This window comes from Medicago truncatula, chromosome 3 (genome assembly GCF_003473485.1).
Source record: "Medicago truncatula cultivar Jemalong A17 chromosome 3, MtrunA17r5.0-ANR, whole genome shotgun sequence".
Taxonomy (NCBI): domain Eukaryota; kingdom Viridiplantae; phylum Streptophyta; class Magnoliopsida; order Fabales; family Fabaceae; genus Medicago; species Medicago truncatula.
This window is the reverse complement of record NC_053044.1, coordinates 6,077,740-6,093,721: the sequence shown is the minus strand read 5'-3', so window position 1 is coordinate 6,093,721 and position 15,982 is coordinate 6,077,740. Positions and strand designations below refer to the sequence as shown.

The 15,982-nt window shown below is 32.2% G+C and overlaps 1 protein-coding gene across 1 annotated transcript; it reads right to left on the bottom strand.

The window, feature by feature from the left end:
* Positions 1-14,328: 14,328 nt before the first annotated feature.
* On the bottom strand, positions 14,329-15,237 carry LOC11411684 (adenylate isopentenyltransferase 5, chloroplastic). The gene has a single exon (XM_003598685.1). It carries the CDS (start codon positions 15,235-15,237, stop codon positions 14,329-14,331), a length of 909 nt encoding a protein of 302 aa, XP_003598733.1.
* Positions 15,238-15,982: the final 745 nt, after the last annotated feature.

The following is a 15,982-nucleotide window of genomic DNA, read 5'->3' as shown; positions in this document are numbered from 1 at the left end:
TTGACATTCCTTAATCCAAGACTTCCCATGTGTGTACACACCATTAGCATCTTATTATAATTGTATTGCGTGTGTGTGTATAAAATTTATGCAAAATGCTAATTTATATATGCAGTCACTCTAAAGAGTTTGAGCTATTATATTTGCTCACCTCTTACTTTTCATATATCTATTAAATGCCTCATTTTCTCACGATCTCTCTTTTCTTATCAGATCAACAACCTATCATATCTATCATTTTATATTACTCTCTTTATTTCTTGGGTTAATACCTCTTTTCGTCCCTGTAATATTAGCGAATTCCGGTTTAGTCCCTGTAAAAAAAAAGATTTAGATTTTGTCCTTGTAATTTCATATTCTTCCACTTTTGGTCCCTTATTCCACCACTTCAGCAAAATTTGCATACATGGCATGTAAAATGAGGGACCAAAAATGGAGGAATTTGAAATTACAGGGACCAAAACTAGGAGGAATCTGAAATTACAGGGACGTAATTTATGCAGATTCTGCTGACGTGATGAAAGGAGGGACCAAAAATGGAAGAATATGAAATTACAGGGACATAATCTAAATCCTTTTTTTTACAGGGACTAAAACCGAAATTCGTTAATATTACAGGGACGAAAAGAGGTATTTACCCATATTTCTTTCTATTTCTGGTGGTAGAATGGTTCTGAGTGTTCAAGAATTATTTTCCAAGGAGTTTTTACAATTATAAATCAGGACAATAGTCATTTTAGTCCCTGGATGTGTAACGATAATCACAATGGTCATGTATCGAAATTGCAAAGTAATCCTTGATTGTACATTTTGTTAGTCAAATTAGTCTATAACGTGAAAATAATCTCTCAATATTAACATTAACTCTTTATATAAGAAATAATATGACAGTAAATAATTACTTATAGGTATTGATATGACAATAAATAAGTACACGGAGAGACTAATATGACAATATTAAACAAACATTTTAATGTAAGAGACTATTTTGACTAATATAGCGCATAATTAAGGACTATTTTAAAATATCAATATATTGAAGAACTATTGTGACTACTCATTACACATTATTACTCCATAATAACCATTTGTTTGACTTTTTTTTTGTTACATCTTTTAAAAGGACAAATGAAAGCTATTTTTTGTCGACCAAAACACAAATGAATGGTTGTCATGTGTTAAGAGTGTAAAATATTGTACAACGACACTGCACCAAAATTAAACTATGTATTATGGTTTTTTAATTTTGTCGCCATGCTTCCTTTATGTTGGACTTTTGACTGGCAACGATGTTTCTTTTTTCTTTTCATTTGCTGGACACAATTTGCCAAATGATGTACAAATTAAAGTACTATTATTCAGCATTAAGGATGCTACGGTGACCAGTGAAGACTTTCTTTTTTGAGTTTCCTATGAAATTGGTTGTCATGTCTCAATTATAGAGTTGACTGTGGTGTATAAAATAAACGGGATTCTATAACAATACAAATATAATTGATTCTTTTGAGTAAACCACACGTTAGTCCCTGTTAGAGACGCTCTTTAAAACAATAAATATGAATATTTTGAAAATGACACTATTAAACTATTTCAACTCGGTGAAGTGATATTTTCTGACAACTTTTTTTTTTTTTTTTACAACTTTTAGATAACTATCTATTTCATATTCACATGATGTTCTTGTTATTTCTTTAATTTTTTTCTCTCTCTATAGTTTTTGATCTATAAAAAAAGAGAATAAAAAATGCCAAAATTATCATTTAATAGATATATAAATATCATTACTCTTCATTTTTAATAAACTAATATCAATTTTATCTTCATATTTAAGCACCTATGATCAATTTAGTTCTTATATCATCTTGAGAATAATTGAAATGAGTAACATTTAACCGTGCTTTCGAAATATTAATAAACTCTTAGAACATAGACATCCACTATAAACTTGTAAATTTGAGAAAAAAAATTACTCCCAAATTTGACAATAAAGTCTTCCTGAACACTAGGCCTCTTTTAAAGTTATTTTCGAAAAGAAAGTTACTTAGTATATCATATTAAGCTCTGAGAGCTTGTTTAAAAACTTACTCTGATTGTATTAAATCTTCAAACTCAAGTGGTTGCTTGACATATACTTTTTTTTTCTTCCAGAAATGAAACGAGGATTGTACTCTTAAAATTCATTTAATATAGAGCGATACCATGACTAACAACATATAACATAAGTAATCTAATTTCTTCTAATCTTGCAACATGCGTAAATGTTTCAGTATAATCAATACATTATTGTTAACTGTAGCCTTGACCTACTAGTCTAACTTCATTTCTAAACACATCACCTTGTTCATTGAGTCTTTATTTGCTCTTTTGAGGAGGCTTAGCCACTAAGTCACAGTCATCATTTCTTTAGAATTGATTCAATTCTTCTTGCATAACTATATTCCATTCATCAGCTGTCAATGCTTCATCCACAGAGATAAGTTCATCCACGGAGAAGGTTGATCTTGTCTTCACAGGACTATGTTTGCTTCCAATGATTAGAGAAGTTTGTTTTGTAAACATTGCATTCCACCTACTTTTGAACACAAAGGACTTGCGAGAGTCTCTAATGACTGAGTAGTGGCTCTTATCAAACACCACTTCATATCCACTATCACAAAATTGACTAATGCTAAATAGGTTATGCTTTAGTCCAATAACAAAAAAAAATTATTGATTGAGATAGAGGAATTACCAATAGTTTCCGTACAAATTATTTTTCCTTTCTAGTTTCCTCCAAACCACACATTCCTCCTTCTTTCATTGTTAGGGTTTAGAAAATATGCTTTGAGTCTTGTTAGTTTCTTCATGTCTTCAACTCCTTTTACAGAGGAAAATTTGAGAGACGTTTGAGAAGTGTCAGAGCATTACTTTGAGTCCTTGAGAAGCTTAATCATAGACATTGGAATGTTTCTTGATTTGGTTAATGTCGTTGAAGAGACACATTTGAAATTCCTTATTTGCTTCAACAGAATTATTCATTTCATTTCATTTATCTTTGAAGTTCTTTGTTTGTATCCGAGTCTAATAGTGACTTCTTCAATAGACGACAAGTCTGACGTGTCCTTCAGAGTCTTCAATCTCCAGAGTTAGATGACCTTCAGAGTATGATGTCTTCAGGATCTGATAGCCTTCATAGTATGACTTCTTCAGATGCTCTTGTATATGATATTTCAGAACCGAAACTTGATTTGATACATGAAATTTTAGTTTATGATTCTGCACACTTGAACATACATTAACATATCCAATTGTTCTTTTAGTACCTTGTTATCATCAAAACTTAGAAGGAATTGTACAAAACCAATTTTGGTTCAATAGTAAATTTTGATACATAATTTGGATAATCAAATTTGAACATCTTCTCAAAAAGTCATAATTCAAACCCCCTTTCTTGTGACCATTTTGTACTTCAACATTAATGAAAGGTACTTAAATTCCCAGATCGATAAACATGCTTTGGGGGAAGAACAATAAAAGTTGTTGAAAATTGTCTCAAAATTAATGTTGAAGGTTGTCAAAATTTACGGCGCCATTTGGTTCAGCAATTTGGAGGTTTTGGTTGGAAAAATGTCGTGGCAAGATTGGCATAAATTGTGGTGCGATTTTGGATCAGGTTCAGTAGTGTACTAGTGTATAGTTCAAATTGTGGCGCGATCCTGAAAATCGTTCTACGATCTGACTGTGTCGGAGTACTATAAAAGTCCTCATTCTTCATTTTTTTTGGTAGCTTCAACTAGAGAAAATTGTCAAAACTAAAGGAGAGAAATTTAGGGTTGAATATATTTGGGTGAGGTTCGTGGAAAAGGGAAACACTTCACAAACATCTAGGGTAGCGAGATATCATAAGAGAAAGGGTCATAAATCTTTCTCTCTTGTTTTCTCTTTAGGATTCATTAATTGTGTGAGTTTAAGTGACTTGAAAAATGGAAAGAAATTAGAGTTTGTTATTTGTGAGTTTGGAATCTAATTTCTTGTAACCTCTTGTATCACTATTTTCATAGTAGATTGGAGAATTGCTCTCTCCGCATATGTAGGATAAATTTGTCTAAACTGGATAACAAATTTCTTGGTGTGTTGGTTTTCTTTATTTTCTTTTCTTTGTTGCTTTGGTTATGCATGTGGTTCTGATTCACACTTAGATATAGGTTTGTTGTGGCTGCTTGGACTAGTTTGATATTGGTTACTCCTTCCTTTTCATGAAATATTGGTAGAAAGGGAAGGGTTTGCTTTCAAAATGATGAGGTTGATTATGATGGCTTTTGTTCTCATTGTCAAATTATTGGACACCACGTATCAAACTGCAGATGGTTGAACCCTAATGACAAAGCTAACAAGGATGACAAAGGGACAAAGCAAGTGGTTTTACACAACAGAAACACGATGAAGCGTTGGCATGAGAAAGAGAAGGAGAACTCGAGTGGTATCATATCATCAAAGGATTTTGAAAAACCGTTTTCTGTTCCCATTGCTAACACTGCACCTGAGTCAGATATGTTGGGATTGTTCCGATATACATCACCAGGTGCAAACCAAAATGAAAACTGAAATTGAACAGCAGGTGCAAATCAAAATGAATGCTGAACAACAGGTGCAATCCGAAATTAATGATGATCAGCAGGTGCAATCCACGGAAATTGAAGAAAATATCGTGCAGCACATGTATCAGATTGTTCTTACTGATCATGACACGCTACGGTGCAGCAAGCCGAAGCCGTTCCACCAATGTCATGTTTTGCTTTCCATCTTGCTTTGAAAAATGTAACCAATAAAATTGTGAGGCCCAAGATTGAAAGTCCATTAGAAGCTATTATGTAGATAATGATCATTGCTGGATGGACTGACATTGAAGAGCAGCACGTAGATTGAAAAGCAGACTTGTTTCCCTGACTAGGAGAGTTCCGGAGATAATGATCATTTTATGGTTATACTTTTTCACAGTTAGAAATGACAATTCATAGGTGCCATATCGAGAAGAAAAGACGGATAAGATTATCATTTTATGGAGATCAGTCTCTGGTTGGATATAGACCAGTTGATGACACATCCATCTTTTATCCAGTCTCTCCCGTTTCATCATCGGCCACCTGATTCTCAGAGGCTTGAGAGGAGCCTGAGCATTGCAAGGAACCGACACTAGAGCATGATGAGTTCTGAAAGTAATATATATAACATATATAAGTACTTGAGATGCTGTTAGAGCATACTTTGTTTTCATTGACATCATTCTAACCAAGCTGGCATTGGTAAACAGACACACTATTATGTACATTAACACTATTCTTTCCAACTTCACCCAAGTTTATCAATCATCGTTTTCCCTTTCATGTTTGCGTCAAAAGAGTGCATTCATGACACGTCAACATTCAGGTGGTGTCTTCTGTTTTCCTTCTTTCTTATATTAGTCACCAAAGGTTATATTATTGTATGTTTGCTTATAAGGTATAATTGATCAACCAACAATGAACAAGTCATCCGATATGTTCACACAGGAGACTATGTTATCTGTGAGATTGGGTTTTGCATGCCATTCCATATTACTCTCCCATTTCAAACTAGGTTCCATATTGCTATAACCAATGCATAAAATTACATCCTCTACAAGTTGAGAAATCCATGGAATCTGACATGACCTCCGTTCTCGAGGCACTCTGCAGCAATATGATACAAGTTCAGCAAAGTACTATATTACCAAGGCTAGTTTAGGTGTTTTGACTTTTGAGAGCGTTGATGTACAATAAAATGATAAACATAGGTACCGAGCAAGACATAAAAGCCAAAATGATTCTCTCAATTAATTTTGGTATTTGTAAAATCACTATGGCAGTAAAGGGTTACACAGTTAGGGGTCTATTGCTTAGCAGGCTCCTTCAGCCTCCCATCATGTAATCACTCATCATCATACTCATACTATCAAAATTAGGGGTGTTCAAAACCAAACCAGTCCAATATAAAAACCGCAAACCGAACCAACCCAAACCAAAACTGCATTTGGTTCGGATGTAATCAGATCATTTTCTTAATTAACCGCATGGTTTGGTTTGGATTGGTTGGACTCAAAATTAAAAACACTCCCATTCATTTTGTAATAGGCTCTGTGTATCTAGCCAAACATAAAGCTATAGTGCCAAACCTAAACCTATAGTGTATATGTTCTCATAAAAGATATTGTCTTTCTAACGTATTTAATAAAATATATCGAAATACATATTTTATGCATCCTCGCTTATAGTATGTTTATCGGAAACGTATTTAAGCCCATTTAGTGTTTTTTATTTTATGGAATGAAGTTAAGACGTTCGTTCACGAGATTGAGACATATTTTAGGCCACTATTTCTTGCATTAATCACATTTTTTATACCTTTTTTTTGTAACCTTAGAATGGCTAGATCTACTTCATTATTTCTCCTCTTCTTGCCACAAGAATCATCGTAAAGGCCTGAATCTTCTCTGGCTTGCGACCGTTTGAGAGATTTGGGAAGCTAGCAATGGAATTAGTTTTTCACCAAAAATGCCAGTTTTGGAGGAAATCGTATATATTATGGTATCTAATAATATATCTTGTTTAACTTTGTCATTAATGGGTTACATAACTTGACAGGAATCATTAAAATTGAGTTAGGAAATAGAAAACAAGAAGGCGACAATGAGATAAAGAACAAATCTATCTCAAAGATAGTTAACTTATATAAGGTAGGTATGAAATTTTGTCATTCAATATGCAGTTAGGTTTTCTTCCAACTTTTATGCACGAAAATCATATCAATTGTGGTGAAAATTTTCCTCCTCTCAAGCATGAGGGTTCATATTGATAGATCGGTTTTTCCTTTGACTTCCTCTTGTTGTGAGAGGCTTTCAACACAGCTATTGCTCATAAATCGGTTCATTTAATGAAATGCAATGAATGATAAAGTAATACCAGACTTTCCTAAGAAGAGGAATATATAAATTCACCTAATAGTAAACTCCAAACCACAATCTTGTTCCATTTCCATGTCTCAAGGTCAAGAACAAATCTAAATGAACAATTAATTCATTTCTCGGTTGTCAGATGAAAGGATAAGAAAAATAAATTAAAATAAAATGATATTTAGAATAGAATATATAAATATCTGCTATGAAATGCATTAGAATTAGAACAAATTTTAAAACAAATTGGTTATTAATTAAAGTTACCTTTTAGTTGGTTATTAATTTTATCACAAAACAAATTGCTTTAGATGAGTGACTTATCACAACAGTGTATTGAGTTCCGATTCCTGTCTATCCATTTTATATAAATCGCATCCCAACAAGAGGAAAACTTGCGTGCTGTAACGTGTTGTATTCGGATAGTCCTAGAGATTGTCCTCTTTGCAATTCTCCTTTCTTTGCATTGTGGTGTAGTGTTTTGGTTTGTGCAGTGGTTTAGGTTAATTACGCACGTAACGATTTGGGTGCTTTGGAAAGCTAGGAACGAGAGAATTTTTATAAATTTTACAAAGGTGGTGTGGTAGAGGTCTTTGATGAGATTAAGGGGGTTTCTTGAGAATGGAGTTTAATGAGGTTGAAGGAACCCGTCCTTATTTTATGAGTGGTGTTGGGATCCCGGTGATTGCCTCATGAGGTAGAGTGTGTATCTTTTAGAGGCTCTTCTGTTTAATCCAGCTCTGCAGCTTCTGTATCTGCTGCTGGTATTGAATGTTCTGTTGAGATTTTGTGGCTTCCCTAGGGTTTTTGGTACGTTCCAACACTGTTTTTTATTTTTCATTCAGTTCTGCTGATCCCTGTTATGTTGCTACTGTTTTTGTCAGTTTTGCTATTAGTTGGCTTAGATGCTGCTTTGTGTTCGTTGTTGTGTAAATTAATATCATTTTAGCTGAGGCCGTCTTATGGCTGTCGGTTTCAGTGAGTTTCGCCTATATATGGCGGCTGTTGTTTTGTATTTCATTTGTGGCTAGCTCTCTGCGTCTCGTTCAAACTATGCGTTAAAAATATTTTGCTGATTCAAAAAAATAAAATAATCACATTGATCTCAACACAAGGGGATGTCCTTCGTAGTTATTTCAATAAAAGATCATATCATATCCAGCCACAAATTATAGTATAAGTCACAAACTAGATAAATATTAAATTTTATCATTTCACATACATGTATGTAGCAGTAGCTTAGTTTTGTAGGCAGCAGTTACCATGTATGTAGCACCCTTCTCCCTCATATATTCGTTATCAGGAAGAACTTATCAGGCAAATAAAATGTTGTGGCTAAGCCATAATCCTTTTACATCAAACTTTCGGAAAGAGGATATTGGATAACAGATGCCTTGGATTTAACCTATTCTCAATGCTAAATCTTAAAAGATCGGGTGCTTCAAGGAGCACTACAGGATTCGAACCAAGTTTTCCATCCAAAAATGCATCACCGCATTCAGTTTGTCCAGAGACAATAGTATAAATTTAGGTTGTCTTTTAAATATATGCAAAAATTTAGTATAGAAAATGTGTAGTATTAAATAAACAGTAAATGCACTAGTACAAATCAAGCAAAACTTTAACATTTAGTTTTATGTGAGCATCTATTTAATCAGGGTAATGAGTTTTTGAAGGCTTGAATTTGGGAAATGGGGTTTCTGACACTGTCGACTATGTCTTTAGATTGAGTGATCTGAATTTTGTCTAACAAATCAAATATATGTGGTATCTGAAGTGATGTTTTATAGAAAAATAAATTTACAATGTACAAAATTTGTACTACAAAATACAATAATTGAAAAAGGTAAACTTCAATGTCATTTTCTTGTGTTACAATTCATCGGAAACCAAATGGCACCAAAAGTCTTCACTTAATTGAAAAATACAATTTCAGTGCCTCAATAATTTAATTATGTGCACATAGACACAAAAACGGTGATATGTGGTGGAACACATACTACAATTGATAAATTCTCCTTCACCTTCAACATCATTTTCTAGTGTTTCAATTAATCTAAACAACAAAAGACTTCCCTTAAGTTCCAATGCCAAAAAATAATAATTATGTGCAAATAGGCACAAGATCAGTGATATGTGAAGGGACACTTTGATAAATTCTCCTTCTCCTTTTCCACAAACTAAACAAACAACGTTAAGTTTGGATGATATATCAACCCAAATTAATGTGTTTGTATGGTTTCATAAGTTTATTAAAAAACAAAATTTCTCCACACGGTCCCTTTATCTTTGACCTTGCAAGCTGCTATTCAAGCTGTAAAAATAAAAGAATACGGCTAAAAAAAATAAAATAATTGATTCCAAACTAACAGAACAATCAAAATACCTTCATTATCATGTTCGTATTTTCTTTTTTACTTTTTATATTTTATTTTGGTTTATTTTATATCTAATATTTTGTTTTTCATTGATATACAATTCCAAAACAACTATTTACTAATTAATATTCACGATTTAAATAAATATACAGACAATGGAGATTGAGATGCAAACTCACAAACGCCACACAATTTCTTGTTTTTCACCGTCAGAAACACATATCTGCATATCTCTTGACTTGAAGAGTGTGGGACTTGATGTTTTAATCAAAGAAATCACACTCGTTGACCAAATAGAACATACGGTAGCTGATGATGACGAAGAAATAAAAAGAATCTTCAACATCCTGAGCATGAAAGTGTTTCCTGGAGGTTGAGATCAGATTTCAGATCTAGATTTAGTACAAATTAAAAGAAACAAAAATAATAAATGGAACAAAAGTGTGAAATCATAGGTGATAAGGTATATACCTGAAGCATGTATTTGATTACATTGAATCTTTGCGAAAAGTAAGGAGCAGCTGCAGCCAACAGTGGTGGGGATTTAGAAATTAGGGTTTACAAAAGGTTCGTGTAGCAGCCGCGGCAGCAGTATTGTGGATTTAGATGATAGGGTACTGAAAATATTTGTAGTATATATAGCAAATTGAATGAGGCGGTGGTGGGGATTTGCAATCAAGGGTTTGCTTGGGTGGCCATTTTCAATTGGTGTTTTATTTTAATTATTTATTATTTATTTGATTAACTTTTTTAGTTTCAATATTAATTAATATATTTAAAAAAGGGGAGGTTGATCAATTTAAAACTGAGACGACCTATAAATCAAATGTTTTGATGTTTTGTTTTAAAGTGTTGTGTTTCTGTTTTTATGTGGTTGAGGATCATCCGTGCTCTCCTCGTTACCAAACAAAAATAGGCTAAATAAATAAATTACCGCCGCAATTATGGATTGGTCTTAGTGGTAAGATATTTGAACCCATTAAGTAAAGTTGAGTTCCATTCGATGGAGATTAATTGATCTTTTGACTTGACCTTTGACGTAAATTATGAAAAATGGAAATATCATTATGTTAATTTATTTAAGGAAAACAAGTTTTGACTTGACCTTTGACTTGACCTATGTAATATACTCCCTCTGTTTCAAAATATAAGAAAATTTTACTTTTTAGGTTTATTCAATTAATAATGTATGTGGTTCACAATATGTACCACATACATTATTAATTGAATGAACCTAAAAAGTAAAATTTGCTTATATATTAAAACGGAGGGAGTATGTATATGCAGGACAGGTCCCTTGAATTTGATGCTTGGGGTAAATTCAGAGAATTTTGCCCCAAAAAAAATGACAATGCTTTTATTTTTTTTTAATATAATCCTTTTTCCATTTTTATTATTAATAATCTATTCATAATTGAAGGTTTTTTTAAAAAAATAAATCGAAATCAAAACAAGGCTATATGATTTCACAATAACAAATTATTTTGTTTTGTCGGTTAAAAAGATGTTTTGCGACAATTCTAAACGTGTGATTAGGAATTTGCAACGGTTGGGTATCCTTCGAGGATATACTTGTCGTTGAATCATTTATGACAGTTCAAGTAACCATCATTACAACTATCATAAAAGATACTGCGACTATTTATAACTATCACGAAGTGTGTTTTTGTTTTTGTTTGAAGGGATCTTATAAGCATTTGTGACGGTTCAAACTGTCTCAAACATCTGTTTTTTTATTTTTTACATTTATCATTAATTTTTTTTTTGAAGAAATCAAAATGGGATATATTAACAGCGGTGGTGGAGAGTCCTCAGTACAAGGTGTACCTAAGAATCCATCCCGAAAAACAACCCGTCAAACAATTTAATTACAATAAAAAGGTCAGTCAATACCCAGACAAAGTAAAGGGTCCAACCACCATCTCTCAGAGCCGTACACAAAAGTGGTGTTATTAGCTTTTAACCACCAAAACAAATGAAATTTTGCTTTTTCTACAAGCTGAAGAATTGGTGCTTCAATGTTATTGAATAGCCTGTTGTTCCGTTCGTTCCAAATCAGCCAAACGCTTAAGATGAGTGACCTATTAAAAAGGTGTATTGAGTTCTCATTCTTGTCTATCCAATTGATTTAGATCACATTGAACTAGAGATTTCTTTTTCTTGGAAACTTCTTATTAATCGTATCCCAACAAGAGGAAATCTTGTGTCCTGTAATGTGTTGCATCCGGATAGTTCCAGAGATTGTCCTCTTCGCCAAGGGGATGAGGAAAATCAATTTACCTTTTTTTGCATTGTGGTGTAGCATCTTTAGTTTCACATTGATTATTACTCAAAATCTATTTGTTTTGTTGGAGTGTTTTAGCTAAGCTAAGCTAGAATCCTTTTTCATCAAACTTTCGGAAATAGGATATCGAATAACAGATGCCCTTGGAATTTACCCATTATAGATGCTGTATCTGAAAAGATCGGGCGCTTCAAGAAGCACTAAATGATTCAAAGCAAGTTGTTCCATCTAAAAACGCATCAGCATTCACCACATTAAATTTTTCCGGAGACCATTGAATAAATATAGGTTGTCTTTTAAATGCATGCAAAAATTTAATATAGAATGTTTGGTATAAATTAAACGTTAAATACTTGAAGGTCTAGTACAAATGAAGCAAAAATTTAACATTTGATTTGATGCGAGCATCCATTTAATAAGGACAGTAATTTTTGGAAGCATGGATATATAATGTGTTTTTGAAGGCTTGAATTTGGGAAATGTGGGCTTCAGGTTAGTGTCGACTATGTCTTTAGAATGAGTGAACTGAATTTTGTCTAATAAATCGAATATATGTGGTATCTGAAGTGATGTTTTATAGAATAATAAATTTACAATGTACAAAATTTGTACTACAAAATACAATAATTGAAAAAGGTAAACTTCAATGTCATTTTCTTGTGTTACAATTCATCGGAAACCAAATGGCACCAAAAGTCATCACTTAATTGAAAGAGACAATTTCAGTGCCTCAAAATAATTTAATTATGTGCACATATAGACACAAGAACGGTGATATGTAGTGGAACACTTATTACAATGTCATGTATGGAAGCTTCAACATCATAAACTAAACAAACCAATGCCCGAAATAATAATTATGTGCAAATAGACACAAGATCGGTGATATGTGAAGGGACACTTTGATAAATTCTCCTTCTCCTTTTCCACAAACTAAACAAACAATGTCTGGACGATATCTGATCACCTAAATGTGTTTGTATGGTTTCATAAGATTATTAAAAAAAAATAAGACATCTCCACCTGGTCCCTTTATCTTTGACCTTGCAAGCTACCATTCAAGACAAGAAATCAGTGATAAGTGGAGGGACACTTATTACAGTTGATAAATTCTCCTTTATCAATGGTCTAGCAAGCTGCCAATCAAGCTGTAAAAAAAACAAAAAAAAAATTAAAAAAAGAAAAGAATTGATTCCAAACTGCTAACAGATCAATCAAAATACCTTCATTATCATGTTGTATTTTCATTTTTACTTTTTATATTTTATTTTGGTTTATTTTGTATCTAATATTTTGTTTTTAATTGATATACAGTTGGAAAAACGACTACTTACTAATTAATATTCACGATTTAAATAAAAAATACAGACAATGGAGATTGAGATGCAAACTCACAAACGCCACACAACTTCTTGATGTTCACCGTCATAAACACATATCTTCATACCTCAGGACTTCAAAAGGTTGGGACTTGATGTTTTAATCAAAGAAATCACACTCGTTAAACTAATAGAAAAGATATAACTTGTGACAGACCAAATAGAACACATAGTAGCTGATGATGACGAAGAAATAAAAAGAATCTTCAACATGCTGAGCATCAAATTATTTCCTGGAGGGAGAAAGATTTCAGATCAAGATTTAGCACAATTAAAGGAAACAAAAATAATAAAATGAACAAATGATCAATGAAAAGTGTGGAATCATACGTGATAAGGTATATACCTGGAGCTAGATTACATTCAATCTTTGAATCTTTGCAAAAAGTAAGTAAGGAGCGGCCGCAATGGTGCTAGGGATTTAAAAATTAGGGTTTAGAAGATGTTTGTGTAGCAGCTGCGGCAACAATATTGTGGAGTTAGACAATACGGTTTAGAAATCTTTATCTTCATATAAATATACAAATGACTTCCTAAAAATCAACGGTACATGTGACATCTTCACATTCCCCATCTCATCTAATGTTTTCTTATCATCCAATCAAAATGGATTATGACACATTTATTTTATATCAACCAGTAAAAAAAAGGATGATGACTCATTTGCTTTTTCATGAGCCAATCAAAATGGATCATGACTCATTTGTAAATTAATACATGATTTTTTCCCTATATTTTTGTACTATTGACTCTTTTTCTTCATATTTATATATACTCCTTTTGCACTATGTCTAGTTTTTTGTATTTTAAAATGTATTAATTTTTATTTTTTGGCTAGAAAAATGTTTTACTCTTTTTAATGTAAATATGTATTAATTTATTTATTTTTTTGTCATGTAGTCTAGTGGTTAAAAATTCAATTTCTTAAACCCCGACCTTTGTATGCATTATACAATGTCCTTAACAATTAAACTAAGCTCACATGGACATGTATTAGGCTTTTAGGTCTCACTGTTTGAATCAATTGACGATAGCTCAATTTTATAATATTATTATTCAAAAAACTACAACTAGTTACCAGACGAAAAATTACAAACGCAAGTATAATTTGATTCTTGTCAACATCTCTTAATTTTGTGTCAAAAATAAAGAACTAATATTGCATAATTTTTTTGTTTTATTTTATGCATTACTTATTACAATAACATAACAAAAAACGTAAAACCCACCCACTTGAAATTTAATCCTAGAGAAAGAAAAAAAAAGACAGCAAAGTTCATGCATTTCCTATACCCAAATGAAAATAATAAAGGAAAAAAATGTAATTTTTGTCCCAATGTTTCAAACACCATTTGGTGTGTGTTTCCCATTACCATTTGAAAATTTTACATTTCTGAATCCATGGCTTGTCTCCTCTAAAAATCTCTTTACTATTTTCATGCTTGGCTTAATCACAATTTCTTGATGCAAATCTTGATAATTTTCACCCCTTAAAATGGCTTCAAAGACTTTTGTAGAATTAATTTTCTTTACCATCGATCCAAGCTTATCCGACATATTTTGGATTTTTGACAATTGATTTTCAGCCAATATGAAGGTGTTTTGTTTGGTTTTTCTAATTGCTTCCTTTAGTATCTTTTCCTTCTGAGCATCATCTATACCTTTTTTCATTTCTATTTCAAAATAAGAATCAAGTTCAGAAACCCCAATAGCCCTTCTAATTCCTTTTGTGTTATCCGCACCAGGTACAAAGAAATCCCTTATCTCATCTACCATCCCTGCCTGAACCATTTCATCAACTCTTTTGTCCAAATATGGAAAAAGAATAGGCAAAGACACATCTAACCAAATAAAACAGCAATCATATTTTGAACGAAATGCAATAGTTGGGTCCTCGAGTAATTTTTTAAGGTAAGAATTTGACCCTCCTACAATAATAGGTAGGTGTCCATTTTCAATTATGAGGTCTAAAGCTTCAAGCACGTGCTTGCAAAACTCATCCATAGTGAAATCATATTCAGGATCATCAATGATGCCTAATATATGATGGGGAATTGAACAACGTTCAGATTCTTGTACCTTATTGGTGACAATGTCAAGACCTTTGTAGACTTGAATTTTGTCAGAATTGATGATCTCAGATGGGAATTGAGTTCCTAAGTTGATGGAAAGTTTAGTCTTCCCAGTTCCCGTTGCCCCCAATATAAACAAAACCTTCTTTTCTGTTAAGGTTGAAGTAGCGAAAGCCATGAGATTTTTTTGATGTAAAATCTGGATAAAAAATAACACATAAAACGTAATTAAAATTAGTAAATTTAAAATAAATTTAAACTAGAATTGAAATGCATTATTTCACGGAATCTACTTAGTAAGGGAGTTAGTTATACCAAGAAGAGGTTTGATATATAATATGTGAGAAAACTTGTTCTCTGTATTTTTTTTTTTTTGTGATGAGTGAGGTGGATACAACTATGCTATATAGTGCTCTCGAGGAGTAACTATTATGTAATTAAAAATGGTAAGATAGGAAAAAGTTTAAGAAAATAATTGTTAAATGGTAACAATTAAATATTAATTGATATTGCAGTCAAACAATTTAAAAAAAATATTATGATTTTTGGTCAAAAAGAAATAACATTATTTACCTGCTATAAACGTAAATATAACCTTATATTTAATTATGTATACCTTTAAAAAAAAAAGTGTGTAAAATTCAGTCAATGGTCATAAAAAAAACATTTAATTCATTCTTTAGTTGTCTTTTTCTTTTTGAACAAATGTTGTCTTGCTATCTTACTAGTAAGGATTTTCTTTTGAGGGGATCTTGCTAGTAAGGATGTGAATTATTTCAATAAGAGGCTTGATCGATTGAAACTCTATAACCGGGGGATAATTTTATTCGTGAATAATGTGTAACTTTATTTTATTTTTTATATCAATGTACTCAATTGTGCTATACCTTTCATTTTTTACACTTGATTTTTTTAGTGGACAC

Coding starts and splice junctions, on each gene's coding strand:
- LOC11411684 (XM_003598685.1), bottom strand. CDS start 15,237: ATGGCTTTCGCTACTTCAACCTTAACAGAAAAGAAGGTTTTGTTTATA.